Source organism: Protopterus annectens, chromosome 12.part0 (genome assembly GCF_019279795.1).
Source record: "Protopterus annectens isolate FY-2018-M chromosome 12.part0, PAN1.0, whole genome shotgun sequence".
In the NCBI taxonomy this organism is placed as follows: domain Eukaryota; kingdom Metazoa; phylum Chordata; order Ceratodontiformes; family Protopteridae; genus Protopterus; species Protopterus annectens.
In genome coordinates, this window is record NC_056746.1 from 533072903 (window position 1) to 533089615 (window position 16713).

Consider the following 16713-nt stretch of genomic DNA (forward strand, 5'->3'; position numbering starts at 1 on the left):
AAATATAGTTCAAGTCCAACACAAAGCCCTTCAGAGTTTCAAATATTCCAAGTAATCCAAATAGAACCACCAAGTCCTGTGGTAAATATTCTTTATTCAACAGACAAGCGCTTTCGCTGAGTACAGCTTCTTCAGGTCAATTCAAAAAACAAAATCAAGTCCCATAATATGTAGGTAATCCAATTAAATTGCAACAAAGTCAATTAAACATTTAAACGGGAAATGTAATGTTAATAAAGACTTATAAAAACATATAAAATATTACTCAAATTAAAACCTCTATAGCACTTATAATAAAAACATATGTGAGAACATGTAAGGGACAAATATGTGTATAAGTGGAATTGTATAAGTTTATTAAAACAATATACTAGTGTGTACAAAAAAAAATGTTAAAATTAAGCAGCTAGGACAGGACATTTACTACTTGAAATCTAAAATTCAATTATGCAAACCACTGGTACTTCAGACATTTTTAAAAAGGGGCATTTTCCACATGCACCTTTTCCTTAAAAAAAAAAAAAAGTTCAGAAAAAAATGCTGCAGTACCAGAAGTCAATACAATTATTTCAAGCATACTGTGAGACGTGAATTCCAGAAATATATCAGCTATCCTTTCCTATGCCTGTGGCGCTGGTAAAGCTGTGTATGGAGCATTGTGTATAGGTCTTTAGGCCACATACACAGTCTGCAACAGAAACGTGAGTGTATAATGGAAGGGTTGGTCTAAGACTACTTGCAATATTGGACAATTGCAGTAAGGGAAAGAAGACAAAACATAATCATGATCCTAGTACTACATAAAAAGGGGGAAAATGGGGAGGGGGTGAAAAGGAGGACATTTGAAAAAGGGATGCAACAGGTAGCTTGAAAAGGGTTGGCTCCAGTTAAGACGTGAGGAGACATTACTTTACCGGAAATGTGGCTGAAATGCAGTGCCTGAGAAAGTGCACAGTTCAAATCATAGAGGCTTACAAAAGCTGCTTCGAACACAGCAAGGAAAGGATAGGGACAACAGTGTTGTGGCTAGCTGCAACAGTAAATCATAGTTATGTGTCTTTATACACAGCCATTATGAACCACATTTCTACTATTAATAGTCTTTAAATTTATTTACATGCATACTGTCATACCAAACCAGCAACAGCTTTCAATTTACCTAGATCTACTTTGGTCAGTTCCACACAAACTATACATTAATAATACTTACATTAATAATTTAAGATTCCAAAGATAAATACTCTTGATAAACAACCATGGTTCAAGCTGATGTGCACAAAAATAAACAAAATGCATGGTATAAATACAGAAACCTAACCATAAATGAATTCTTAACATTATTATGAATACTTCAAGGTATAAAATACTGATCATCAGTGTTGTATATTTCTGTCCAGCTTCTGTCTGAGAAGTTGTGAAAATAACATGTTACAGCAGAACTAAACTACCTATTCAAAACCCATGCACCTTGGGATGGAAAGATGTTGTCATACTGTATTGTGTGTCCTACAAATACAATGAAAGATGTCTCTCAGTATGTTCTAACCAGTCTTTTTATCACAGTACAAGTGGCCTACAGCAGACATGTAACAGTACTTCAATCTTACCATCAAAATAAACTCATTTTCCTCACCTCCAAAAATTCTATAGCAGCAAATTCCTCTTGAACAACTATATGGGTACTAATGTTAAATATGCATGTTCCCCTAACTAAATGCATGACAAAAACAGTCAGATTTCCTCCTGCGGTACTCACCCCAGAAGTGGTCAACTTCTGTTCTTTCTTGTATTGAAGATTCATCCAGCACTGTAGAAGTGGATGCCATTGACAGGTCACTGACATGACTGGCAAAACTACTCTGGCTGAGTGCTGAGGAACTGGAAAGAGCCTTTGAGTATTCTTGTGTTGTACTCAATTGTTTACTTGTACTTCTCTGTTTCACTGCTCTGCAACAAATGCAAACAGTAAATATATGAAAAAAAATACCTTAAAGTAGGCCCCATGTCCTGGTACAATTAAAACCATGTTCAGAATTCCTCAGGTTGTTAAAATGCTCTTTAGATAACACAGACTTAAGAATAAATATGGAGAAACTCAGACTAAATGCACTGATACAGTAAATTTAACTACATTTGATGAGAGGAGCTGTGTGAAGCACTCAGCCATTCAGCATATTAAAGCAGAAACACGTTTACTCACTGAATTTAATTTTGACAAAATTTACTACCCAATACAGCTAGCAAACTAAATTCTTCCAATAAAGACCTTCACCAAAAAAATTCACCTCGAGGACTGACTCTGTACATAAGAAAGAGAACCTTAGTGTGGGTATTCAAACAGGTCAAATCACCTTTGCTTGGCTGGGATTCTTGTTTATATAGAAGGTTAAAATCAACAAACCACTAACTTGTTAATGGTTTCAAGACATTTGACAAAGCAAAAAAAAAAAAAAAACAAAAAAAAAACCTGATCATCAGACTACAAACACTCCTATTAGAACTCGCACTAACACAGATGTAAGTTTACACTACTCCAACGAATGGTTTGTAGTTAGTGATCAACAAAACACACAACAATTGTGAAAAGTAAGTGCGGATGCAGTCTTCAGCATGGGTAACACCACAGCTAATGACTCTGCCAGATATAGACAAAGCCTGGATGATATGTTCATGTGGGCTTAGAAATAAATGCAAGACAAAAACTTGAAAGACTAGCAATGCCTGCAATAATGGCAAACACATTCTAGCTCCACAAAATCTTTTGCAAAAGGCCTAGCTCTAAACATCCAGAAAACTTTACTTAAAAGGCTGAGAACTTTGCAGAGTTTTTTTTTTCCTGAAAATCCTCTGGCACAGAGAGATAAAGACCTGACTGCACCCCGGAGAACCTGAGTTCAACAAGTTGCAACAGTGCAGGAGGGACCAGGCAGGGGAGGACAGGAGTGAACAGCAGACAGTGGTTTGCCCACTCTGGAAAGGCAGGCAGCTTTTGGATCACTATATTGATGGCACCTGCAGGAATGACGACATAGTGCCACATCATGAAAAGTTGGAGATGCCTGCACTACAAGCAGTGTGCTGCTTGATCAGATGATCGCAAAACATTTATGTACCTCCCGAAAGCAGTTCTAATGGAGTTTCTCAGGCTACAGAGGAGGTGGGGATAGGACAGGCCCTGGGATCTGCAGACTGACCTGCCCTTCTTACTTATGGGGGCACACACAAGCCTGAGGGTTCTTGAACTGATGGTAGCCCAAATGTGTTAACTGGGTGCAAGAAACTGCTATAAAGCAGGTCATGAAGACCACAAAGAAATTAAGAAGCTTCTCCCAAGTACAAAAATCCATGGATCTAAAGTGGTGGACAAACTCCAATCTTGGTTTCTAAAGTTAGCTTTTTACCAGCTGATGACCTTTATAGGGCTTCTAATAAAACAATCCTTTATGAAGGAGCTATGCCCAAGTTATGGAAATTTGCTCATGTGGTCTCCTCTCATAACAGAAGTGACAAATGTATGTTGCAAATTGCCATCCTGCCCTTATACTTAGTACTGAGGCTGAAAAAAATCATGATTGGGCACATTCAAATTTAAAAGTATATGACTGAAAAGTTACTATCCAATATGCAACATGGATTTGACAAGGTCATGGTGTCAAAACTGCACTGGTACTCATTACAGACTATATTCTACCAGGCTGTAGAAAGAGGACAATGAACTGGGGTGCTATTTTTTGGACTTCAGTAAAGTCTCTGATACAGTATCACATTCCTTACTTCTACATTTGGTCATTTTTGCCTTAGAAGCCAGTCTATGTCCTGACTGATACAACTATCCGGAGAGGCAATTTAAAGTAGAGCTGAACAATACCATCTAAACCAGTAACAGCTGTGAGGTATATTTCAGGGTTTTGCCACTGGGCCACAAAAAGACATTAAGTACAATAACAATTATACTACATACAGTAGCAAGAATGTGCATGCATACACTTGAGCAGCACTAATCAGATTAATGAATAAGCTACTAAAAAATATGCATACTTTTACCAACAGTGGTCATTATACACTGCATAAAATGCAGTTATAAATGTAATATGATAATTCACTGTTCATTAATTACCATTAGCTGAAGGGGGAATTACAAGTTCCATAAGTATTTAAAGATAAGAGATGTATCAAAAGGACATTTAAGGCAGGCGCATCTGATAAATTTTGGTAGTGTCCCGAACTCATGCCTTGTGTGTGGAGTCTGCATGTCCTTCCTGCAGTCGAGTGGCATTCGAAAGACATGCGTGAATGGGCGTGCCTTAGTTGAAGGTTGGGCGTCAGGCACCTCGGCACCATAAAAATCGACGTCCAATCATTAGCGGACCCGAGTTCCGCTGTGGCGACCCCTAATCGGGAAAAAACAAAAGAAAAACAACAACAGATTATCACTGACTCTTTCCTGCGCTGTTTGGGGGGTGGGGGAGGGTGACACAGCAAGAAGTGAAGAGTCTGAGTACCTCGAGCTCCTTGTATGCTTATATCAAGATAACAGGGTGGAGAGGGTAGGCGTCTAGTTAGGCTGAAGCACAAATTAAGCCATACAGTGTAGTTGATATGATCGTGTGCTGTGCAGTACTCTGCAGTCTAGTTGCCTAACCATGCCACAATGATGAGTTGCACCTGAAGCATCTCAAGTACAAATCATGCACTCCAGCTGTAGACCGATGAAAATGTGCCCACATCTGACTAATATAACAGAAAGTGAAGACATGGCTTTCCAAAAGTCCAAGGACACTCATAGTTGTCTTTGTAGGGGATTACACAGTCCCTTTGGCAGTTCAGTATGGGGCTTCTTGACAGTTGCCGAGATAGATTTGCTCAGAATAGGTTGAAATGTCAGACACACGCCTAAATGCCCGCAGGTACAAACCTGTTAACTCTGAAATCATGTTTTGGAGTTAAATTGTGGTTGTATAGCACAATGTCTATATTTGTGATCATCTTCTTCTTTCGGCTGTTCCCGTTAGGGGTCGCCACAGCAGATCACCTGTGTCCATTTCTTCCTGTCCTCTGCATCTTGCTCTGTCACACCAACCACCTGCATGTCCTCTCTCACCACATCCATAAACCTTATCTTAGGCCTTCCTCTTTTCCTGTTACCTGGCAGCTTCATCCTTAGCATATTTTTCCCAATATACTCAGCATCCCTCCTCAGCACATGTCCAAACCAACGTAATCGTACCTCTCTGGCTTTGTCTCCAAACCTTCCAACCTGGGCTGACCCTCTAATATACTTATTCCTAATCCTGTCCACCCTCGTCACACCCAGTACAAATCTTAACATCTTTAATTCTGCCACATCCAGCTCAAACTCCTGCCTTTTTGTCAATGCCACTGTCTCCAACCCATATAACATAGCTGGTCTCACTACCCTCTTGTAGACCTTCCCTTTCACTCTTACATGTACTCTGTCACAAATCACGCCTGACACTCTTCTCCACCCACTCCATCCTGCCTGTACTCTCTTCTTTACCTCTCTTCCACACTCACCGTTACTCTGAACTATTGACCCCAAGTATTTAAACTCATCCACCTTCGCCACCTCTACCTCCTTGCATCCTCACCATTCCTCTATCTTCCCTCTCATTCACACACATATATTCTGTCTTAGTCCTGCTGACCTTCATTCCTCTTCTCTCTAGAACATATCTCCATTTCTCCAGGGTCTCCTTCACCTGTTCTCTACTCTCACTACAGATCACAATGTCATCTGCAAACATCATAGTCCACGGGGACTCCTGTCTGATCTCGTCTGTCAACCTGTCCATCACCACTGCAAATAAGAAAGGGCTCAGAGCTGATCCTTGATGTAACCCCACCTCCACCTTAAACGCATCCGTCACTCCCACCGCAGACCTCACTGCTGTCACACCACCCTCATACATATCCTGTACCACTCTTACATACTTTTCTGGCACTCCTGACTTCCTCATACAATACCACAACTCCTCTCTAGGCACCCTGTCATATGCTTTCTCTAAGTCTACAAAAACACAATTCAACTCCTTCCGACATTCTCTGTACTTCTCCATCAACACTCTCAGAGCAAAGATCGCATCTGTAGTGCTCTTTCCTGGCATGAAACCATACTGCTGATCACTAATCATCACGTCCCTTCTTAACCTTGCTTCCACTACTCTTTCCCATAACTTCATGCTGTGACTGATCAATTTTATCCCTCTGTAGTTACTACAGCTCTGCACATCACCCTTATTCTTAAAAATCAGTACCAAAACACTTTCTCCATTTCTCAGGCATCCTCTCACTTTCCAAGATTTCATTAAACAATCTGGTTAAAAACTCCACTGCCATTTCACCTAAACACCTCCATGCTTCCACAGGTATGTCATCTGGGCCAACAGCCTTTCCATTCTTCATTCTCTTCATAGCTATCCTTACTTCCTCCTTGCTAATCCACTGTACTTCATGATTTACTATCCCTACATCATCCAACCTTCTCTCCCTCTCATGCTCTTCATTCATCAACCCCTCAAAGTACTCTTTCCATCTCCTCAACACACACTCCTCACTTGAGAGTATGTTTCCCTCATTATCCTTTATCACCTTAACCTGCTGCACATCTTTCCTAGCTCAGTCCCTCTGTCTAGCCAATCGGTACAGGTCCTATTCTCCCTCCTTAGTGTCCAATCTTTCATACAACTCTTCATATGCCTTATCCTTCGCCACCTCTTTCTTTGCCATGCACCTCATCTCCTTATACTCCTGTCTACTTTCATCTCTCTGACAATCCCACTTCTTTGCCAACCTCTTTCTCTGTATACTCTCCTGTACTTCCTCATTCCACCACCATGTCTCCTTGTCGTCCTTCCTCTGCCCAGATGTGATACCAAGCACCTTTCTAGCAGTCTCCCTTACTAGCTCTGCTGTAGTTACCTAGCTATTTGGTAACTCTTCACTGTCACCCAGTGCCTGCCTTAACTCATCCCTGAACTCCATCTCACAATTACCCTTTTTCAATTTCCACCACTTGATCCTTGGTGCTGCCCTCACACTCCTCCTCCTCTTCTTGATAACCAAAGTCATCCTACAAAAGTACAGTTTTGTACCTACCATAAATGTAGATGTTCGAAGATCCACATTGCTGCAGTCCTTACATATGGGTAGTCCGCTGTCCTCGGTCGGCCCGAATACCAAAGTATTAGGCTGACGTCGGTCATGGGCGCTCAGATCTGACATCAGAGCGTCAGGGTATAAAAGCGCATGACCGACGTCATATCCTCAGTCTTTTCTTGCCCCAGATGTCAGAAGGCCCTAAAAAGAAAGGCCACAGCCCAAAAACAGGATACTTCCCAAAAACATGCCCAACAACAACCATCACTCAAACCACATAACCAAACCAAACTACAGAGGGGAAGGAGGGAGGGTAAATTGGACTGCAGCAATGTGGATCTTCGAACATCTACATTTATGGTAGGTACAAAACTGTACTATGTTCTTCATCTCACATTGCTGCAGTCCTTACATATGGGTAGAATCCCAAAGCAGAGGTAAAGGGAGGATGGCAAAATCATAAGGCATTAGGGGCTGCTAAAATGCCCTGTAATACTGCAGTGGCAAATCCAGCCCTAGACTTAGAATAAAGAGGAAGGTGGTAATGTTTAGAAAAAGTATGTACTGAACTCCAAGTGGCTGCTTCCAAAATATCTTTTGTAGCTACCCCCCTTAGAAAGGCAGTAGAAGTGGCAGTAGCTCTAGTGGAATGAGGTCTGATTCCAGCCGGAATCTCCTTACCATGATGGGAATAACAGAAAGAAATACAAAAACCAATCCATTTAGAAATAGTTTGTTTTGAAACAGGTTTTCCCTGAGAACCCAAAGCAAAAGAAACAAACTGCTGCTGAGACTGCCTGAACCCCTTGGTTCTGCTCAAATAATAACGCAACTGCCTGTGAATATCCAAAGTATGCAAAATCTTCTCCCCTTTATTTTGGGGGTTTGCATAAAAAGTAGGCAAATGAATAGTTTGGTTCAAGGCCACACCAGAAACCACTTTAGGCATAAAGGAAGGATTAGTACGCAAAGATACCCTATCCTTATGAAAAATCAGGAAAGGTTCCACTGCCATAAGGGCCTGTAATTCAGAAACCCTTCTTGCAGAGGAAATGGCCAACAAAAAAGCAGTCTTCCATGATAAATACTTTAACTCGGCAGTAGCTGCAGGCTCAAAAGGTGGTAGAGTAAGTTTTTCCAACACAAAATTGAGATCCCAAGCAGGAGTAGGAGCTCTACGTGGGGGTCTTATGTTCTTTGCCCCTCTAAGAAATTGCTTAAACAAAGGATGAGAAAATAAAGGAGGGTCACAGTCATAGTGAGCAGAAATGGCTGCAGCATGAACCTTTATCGAGGAGAAAGACAAACCCTTGTCCAATAACTCAGTAAGATATTGAAGAGAAACACTTAAATCAGGCTTGGAAACATCAAAGTCCTTCGCTTTGCTCCAAATAAAAAATCTCCTCCATTTATCAGCGTAAACTTTCCTTGTACTAGGCCTTCTGGCCTCCAAAATAACATTCAAAACTTGTTGTGGAAGCTGAGACCCTCCAGGGTCTAAAACAGAATATGCCAGGCTGTTAGATGCAGAGACTGAATCTTGACATTGAGGAAGTGATTGCCCTCCTGAGACAAACGATGCGGAATCAAAGGCAGAGGCCATGGAGGTTCCCGTACTAAACTCCTCAGTAGTGGGTACCAGTGCTGTCGAGGCCAATCCGGCGCTATCAGAATCATGGATGGCTTGTCTTTTCTGGCCTTCAAGAGTACCTTGGGAATGAGAGGCAGAGGTGGAAAGGCATAGACATGAATATTGCTCCAACTGAATGATAGAGCATCCACCTTCCAAGCTGTGGGATGAAACATTTTTGTGCAAAATTTTGGCAACTGGTAATTTAGTGGAGAAGCGAACAGATCTATGTCTGGAGTCCCCCATAACACTGTCAACTTTTGAAATACATGAGGATCCAGTTTCCACTCGTGAGGATCCACATTTGTCTGCTCAACACATCTGCTAAGGAGTTCTGTGCTCCTGGTAGAAACCTTGCCTGAAGATTGAGGTGTAAACTGAGAGCAGTCTCCCACAAAATCATCGCTTGCCTGCAAAGAGGGTACGAATGGGTTCCCCTTGCTTGTTGATGTACCACATGACAGTAGTGTTGTCTGTTTGAATCAACACCTGCCCTGGGTGAAGTAAATCCTTGAAAGCCATCAATGCAAATTGGACTGCTAACATCTCCTTCAAGTTGATATGCAAATGTTGAAGTCTGACAGGCCACGTGTCTTGCACCCATTTTCCATTGAGGTGTGCTCCCAAGCCTTGTCCGAGGCATCTGTCGTTAGAATCTGACTCGCCTCTGGTCGGGTCACAGAGAGTCCCTTGTTTAGGTGACATTCCTGAGCCCACCACAAAAATTCCTTCTGAATGCAAGGTATTATCTGAATGACAGTGTCTAGATCTTGGCAGTGTTGTGTCCATACATTTTGAGATACCATTGAAGCTTCCTCATATGCAGTTTGGCATTGGGAAGCACCAGAATACAAGATGCCATGAACCCCAAGGCTTGAAGGACTGTCCTTGCAGTCAGCCTGGACTGTAGAGACATTTGATGGAAATAAAGAGAAAGGCTTCTTTGTTTGTCCGGGGTCAAAAAAGCCATCTGGGAAGCTGTATTCAGTCTCACACCCAGAAAGCACATGTCCTGAGAGGGTACTAGACTGGACTTTGTTTCGTTCACAGAATACCCTAGGCATCTTAACACTACCATCACATACTGTAAATGATGAAGAAGTTCGTCCTTGTCTTGAGCAATAATCAGGCAATCGTCCAAATAAGGATAAATCTGTATTCCTCTTAACCTGAAAAAGGCTATCACTGGAGCCAGAACCTTTGTGAACACTCTGGGGGCAGTAGATAAGCCAAAGGGCAATGCAGAGAACTGATAATGTAAATTTCCAGCCCGAAAACGCAGGTACCTCCTGCAACTGGGCCTGATAGGAACATGAAGATAAGCCTCTTTGAGATCCAGAGTTGCCATCCAGTGATCTTTTCCCAACAGAGGTAAAAGCTGTTGTAACGTCAGCATTTTGAACTTTGGAATGTCCAGATAAGTGTTGAGGATAGATAAATCCAAAATTGGTCTCCACGTGTTCCCTTTCTTTGGTACTAGAAACAGGCGAGAATAAAATCCTAGGCCCACTTCTGACAGAGGAACTGGCTGTATAGCTCCTATTTGAAGAAGTAAAGAAATCTGCTTGTGAGCCTCTATCCTTTGCCGAGGAGGAACGTCTGGCATGCCTTTGAAAGGAGGCAATGTATGGAAATAGAACTTGTAGCCTCGGTTTATAATGTCCAATACCCATTTGTCCTGGGTGACTAAAAGCCAGTTTTGCTTGAAAAGTGCTAACTTTCCTCCCAAAGGAGCTGCCAGGCAAGAAGAATCTGGCAGCTGAAAATGCAGGTCATTGGGCCTGTTTACGAAAGGACTGGCCCCTGCCCTCACCTGCAGATTGTGCAGGCGAACTCCAAGTTCTAGGCCTGAATGTACTGTGAGCTCTGCCCCTGCCACGCCTAGATCTACCCCTAGACTGAGAATCAGAAGAAGGCACGCCCACCCCTTAGTAGGCCAATTTCTACTAAATTTTGGCGGTTGCACCTGCAAAAAATCTTTAACAGTCTGCATAGACTTAGCCTTGTCTTCCATTTTCTTCAAAACCGACTCCACAGGGGGACCAAACAAAACTTCAGACTGTAAAGGGGCATCCAGAATTCTAGTTTTAACATGCTCAGACAAATTCTGATCCTTAAGCCAGGCGTGCCTACGAAGAACTGAACCAGTGGCAGCCACCCTAGAAGAGGCCTGTACAGCATCAAAACCACACTGCAAAGAATGCTTACCCACCTGTTCAGAGACATGTACTAAATCCTGCAATTCTTTACACTCTATGCCCTCTGCCAAAGAATCCACTTTGGATTTTAGCTGAGAAAGGAGGAAATTCTGATACTTCAACATATGAAACTGGCAATTTAAAGCCCTCATTGCTAAAGTAGAAGAGGAATACACCTTCTTACCCCATCTATCCAAAGCTCTAGCTTCCTTATCTAGAGGAACCGGATTCTTTACAACAGAGGCTCTAACGCCCTTAGGCCCCTGACTGATAGTTTCTGGGTCCGCCCTAGGACTCTTATACAGATATTTATGAGCCTCAGGCACCCTGTAATACCTGTCCGGTTTAACTGGCGCAGGAGGCAAAGAATCTGGATTAAGGGAAGCCTCCGAGAAAACATCTTGAACAACATCCAAAACAGGAGGTATAGCCAAGGGTCTATGCTGGGGTAAAAACAAGAATTCCCTAAGCCTCTTCCGTGAATCAGAGAAATCCTGTCCTTCCCACTTAAAATGCTCCCTCATGGAATGCAGAGTTTCTGAAAAAGAAAAATCCTCTGGAGGAGAAGCAGAGGGAGTGGAATCCTCTGCATCAGAATCCGAATAAGGGGGAAAATCTTGAATATCTTCAGCAGAAGACTCTGAGTCATCTGAGGCCCGATCCAAACTTTCCAACTCTGGCTCCACCCTGGGCCTCATCAGGAGGGGGCATAGAACCTCTAATTAAAATAATCAAATCTTCTGCCATTTTAAGCATGTGCTTTTTAGGCACAGACCCTGAAATACCTGGAGTGATACCAGAGGAAGGCAAAACAGACCTGCCCTTAGAAGAAGCCTTAGAAATAGTAGCAGAAGGCCTAACCACCCTAGGCATAGAAGGGAGAACAGTAACCTGAGAGGCCCCTTCAGCTTGACCTGACTCCAGTGAGGGCACATCCTGCAAAATCAAAGTTTCCCCCTGAGACTCAACAGAAACTTCAGCCGGATCCACCTGTTCCACTGTAGCTTCTACAGGACCGGCGTCCGAAACGGACGAATCATCCTGTCTAGGTTTCAAAGATTTGTCTTTGCGCTTCTTCGTGGAAGCGGGCGTCGGAGGATCCGACGGCATATTATAATTACACCGTTTACCAAAGACTAACCTAGCACAATCTAACCTTCGTTTTATGGTGCGCTTATTAAACCTAGCACAAAACCGACACCCGACTACGTCGTGCTCAGGTCCCAAACAAGGAATGCAAAGAGAGTGATAATCCCTATGCGGTATCTGTTTCCCACAAGAAATACAATTATTCACTTTTTCTGACATCCGGAATTAACTGAGGCAAGAAAAAACAAAAATATTCCCCAACGGGGTACTTAGCCCAACTTGGTTTCGGTCTGAAACTCAGAATACGACAATTTCAGAACGCCGAACGGCACTTGCAACGCTGCTTCTGCATCGGACCATGCGGCAAAAAAGACTGAGGATATGACGTCGGTCATGCGCTTTTATACCCTGACGCTCTGATGTCAGATCTAGGCGCCCATGACCGACGTCAGCCTAATACTTTGGTATTCGGGCCGACCGAGGACAGCGGACTACCCATATGTAAGGACTGCAGCAATGTGAGATGAAGAACATCCACTATCCTATGCTGCCTAACGACATTTTCTCCGGTCACCACTTTACAGTCTCCTTCAAACTGGCCCTCCTACATAAGATATAATCCACCTGTGTGCATCTTCCTCCACTCTTGTATGTCACCCTATGCTCCTCCCTCTTGTTAAAATACGTATTCACCACAGCCATGTCCATCCTTTTCACAAAATCCACTACCTATTGAAATCTGCTCCAATCACCACTCTCTCACCCTTGGGTACAGTCATCACCACTTCATCCAATTCACTCCAAAATTTTTCTTTCTCATCCATTGCACACCCAACTTGTGGAGCATACGCACCAACAACATTCATCATTACACCATCAATTTCCATCTTCATAAACATCACTCTATCCGACACTCTTCACCTCCGAAACACTCTCAGCATACTGTTCCTTCAGAATAACTCCTATGCCATTTCTCCTCCCATCAACACCATGATAAAACAATTTGAACCCACCTCCGATACACCTAGCCTTACTCCCCTTCCATGTGGTCTCTTGCACAAACAATATACCAACCTTCCTTCTGTCCATCACATCAGCTAGCTCTCTCCCTATACCAGTCATACTGCCAACATTCAACGTTTATATTTGTGATACTAAACAGAATTAGTTTTGCAATGTATGCAATCAATTTCAATAACAGGAGAGACCCACAGTTAGGGTTACTTAAAGATATGCTGTGTGACTGTGGGACACTAAGAGATGAACAAAACAGTGCAATATCATCTGCATACTGTTGCATGGGTAAGTTTGCTACAGTGCTGCCACATACCATTAAACACGACACAGAAATCTGATGCAGATCATAAATGAAACATGCTCAAGCTAAGATGCCTTGCACTACTCATCTATCAAAGGAAGTTCTGGCTCTAGAAACCATATACAATTTCTAACATTTTATACAAGTTAAAGCTGCAGCCCATATCACAGCAGCTGTACAAATCTCTTATACAACGGAACAGAGCAAAAAGGCAGCTGGTGTAGTCAGAGTGAAGCCATTAGGCCTTGACACCACTATAGGAGGACTTATGATTAACAGCATATTGCTTAGTCCAGATGTAATTAATCACTACCAACATTACGCAACAACAAGCCATCACAAACTTGACAGAATATTCCATATAGCTTAGGCTTCTGCATCAGTGATCTAATAATGGACATGATAGAATATTTCTTAATCAATTAGTGCCCAGATCCCTAACTATAGAGTCAATTTTCAAAGAGCTGTCATCACTGTGGTAGGTGCAAGGATGCCCACGTTTGCCTAAGGGCAATGCTGTACTTCTTGATATTCAGTCTAAGGCTGAGATCCATACACTACTTACTTAAGCATGTTAGGTACTCCAGGAAAATCCGCAAGTCAGATGGGAAGTTTGACAGAATAGTTTGCAGCCATCTGCAAACTCGGTCAGTCACAGGCTCTTGAAGTCAGCTGTGACATCAAAGAAATAGCAATGATATGTGGTATCACAAACAGTCCTTAGGGAGGACACCACTGGTAAAATACAGTTGTGCAAGAGCAAACCATGACAGTTGATGTTCCAAACAGATGGGTTTCATAGCAGATAGCTAGCTGGGGTACCAAAGCTTAGCTTTCCCTGGATGAGCTCACAAGCACATGGGGTATACAGAGGGATGGATGAGCGTAAATCCTCAGACTATCTCCAAACCAGTGACCTGAACACCTCTGAGACAAACTGGTCAGATAGAAGAGGGTGAAGCAGTGAGTCAGAAAAGCCACACTCAGTCCTAGAGTCTTGCAGGCAGGGCAGTAAGACTCTAGGACTGGGGGGGGGGGGGGGGTAGGAGGGTAGAAAGGAATACTGCAACTGTGATCAGCAGGACATCTACTGTTATGGTAAGTTCTTACACAACTGTACTTTATCCTGATTGAGATCACTGTTGTAGTATTCTAAACAAATGGGTGATGCCCTGAGCTCAAGGGAAAAGAAGGCAGAATAGTTAAATGGAGAGAACTGTCAGAGTCCAAAAACAACCAACGTAGCAAAGGCAGCTGTGGATCTTAAAAAAAGGGACCAATTCTGTATGGCTTACTGAAAGAAAACCAGGTGGCAGCTTCCAGGACTGTTCTGCTATCAAACCCTTTGTAGAAAGCTCCGGGGGATGCCACTGCCATGGTACAGTGACCTCGAGGGCAAGTATGCAAGGATTTGCCATGGTGCAAGTAACAAAGAGATGGACTTGTAGATCCAGCTTGCAATAGTTTGTCTAGATACTGGCTGGCCAAGTTTAGAGTTCATGATTGGAAAAACAGCTGGTTTGACTTAGTTTATCCAAATAAAACTTTAGCTGTCTGCATAACACCTTGGGAGCACAGGAGTCTTTCCCCTAGTCCTATGGGTTGGGAAAGAAAGTAGCCAGGTAGATAGCCTGGGTAAAGTGACATCTCATTCACTACCTTAGGCATAAAGGAGGGGTTAACCCTCAGGGACACACTCTCCTTCTGAAAAATAAGAAAGGGTGGAACAGCCTTGAGTGCCTAAAGTTCTGATACTCTCCTAGCAAAGGTGAGGTCTAGTAGAAAGATAATTTTCCAGACGCAGAATATGAGACTTGCTGAAGCTGCTTGTTCAAATGGTGGCAGAGTGAGCATTTCCAGCATGAAGTTCTAGCCCCAAGGAAGGGGCACAGGTGCTTTTTTTTTTTGGGGGGGGGGGGCTTATTTGCAGTATCCCTTTTAGGAATTGTTTGACATCAGGCCTGGATATAACAGAAGGATTGAGGTATTGGCAGACAAACTTCCTTTTGGCTATGTAGTATTATGCCTTAACCCTCAGCCAAGAAAACAGATGCATTATCCTTTCAGTTTACTCTTAAACAGCTGGCATTAATAAAATCCGGGAGACTTTGTGCGTATTTACTTGTGCTGGTGTAGGTTTCCCAGTTAATGGAAGGATAGTTGACGTCTCCCAAGACAACAGTATTAAGTTAAATAGGGAGTGAGTTTGGTTTGTTTAGAATAACCCATGGGCTGCAGGTGACATGGAGGAGGTACAGTACTTAACTATGATGTAGTATACAGTTTTATTTACAGTGAGTAGGACTGTGGAGGAGTTTAAGGTTATCATCTTGTACTAAATGTCTGATGGTGAATTGGCTTCTTAGGAATATAAACATAACCCCTCTTGTAATGCTGTCATTTTTGGTGTTGGATGTGAAAGAATGTTTGGTGATGAATCATAGTATACTTCCTAACAAAGTCACACAAACATGAGGAAAAGTGAAAGAAAAGGGATAAAAGAAAAACAGAGACCTTCTCTCTCTCTTTCAAGACCAAAAGCCAAAACAAAGCACTTGTGACAGCCCAGTACTAATGTACTATCAGTGCCAACAAAACAAACTTCCAACCTTTTAGCTGTGACTAAGTGAGATGGCAAATCAGTAACGCTTCCCCCATCAGAGCCCTCATTAACCTTCATAACCACCACATAACGGTTAAGATGTCACTTCAGTATAAAGCTATTTTAAATAAACTCAGTTCTTATCAAACCAATTTCTAAAACTGGCAAATCAATAATGTACAAATCAGTGATTAAGGGTTATTTCATTACATCCTGTTCCTTAAATATTTTTTTCTGCATCAAGCTGCTATCATTATATTCATGAATTTTAGTTATCAGGGTTAGCTCAACGTCTTTCAGACTGATTCCCTCTTGTACTTTAGCCAGGCAACTACCTGTTGATGTACATTTTTTGTGATATCTCCTTAGTTTTTATACACACGTCTCAGATCAATAACCTGATGCCTGTATTTCTGATAAAATCCTGAACTTCCATCTTCCGTTACTGCTTGCTCAGGTACTCTTAAAATCAAAATCATAAAGTCGTTCTGTTTTGTCATGACAGGACTGCATTCATAACAGAGCACAAATATGCTTTTTGACAACTTAACCTTGCAGTTAAAACGCTTCCTGTAGCATTCTGTAATAAGTCATGACAATATCTCCAGCTCCAAACTGGACCAAAACACACTATCCAAAACATCCTTTGTTCTCCATTTGCACGTCAATTATCTACCACTGGAAACATTTTCTACAGCCTACACGGGATCAAGATACACTTATGGAGACACTGTCAAGCAAATATTCTGAATCTTCCTAA

General features: G+C 42.3%; 1 protein-coding gene across 6 annotated transcripts in view; it reads right to left on the minus strand.

The window, feature by feature from the left end:
• SUN1 (Sad1 and UNC84 domain containing 1) overlaps nucleotides 1-16713 on the minus strand; it is a 2891160-nt gene that overhangs the window by 1710108 nt on the left and 1164339 nt on the right. For all 6 annotated transcript variants that reach the window (XM_044089680.1, XM_044089681.1, XM_044089682.1 and 3 more), the window contains one exon: nucleotides 1757-1947. In XM_044089680.1, coding sequence (XP_043945615.1) covers nucleotides 1757-1947 — 191 coding nt within the window. The remainder of the gene's footprint in view (nucleotides 1-1756; nucleotides 1948-16713) is intronic.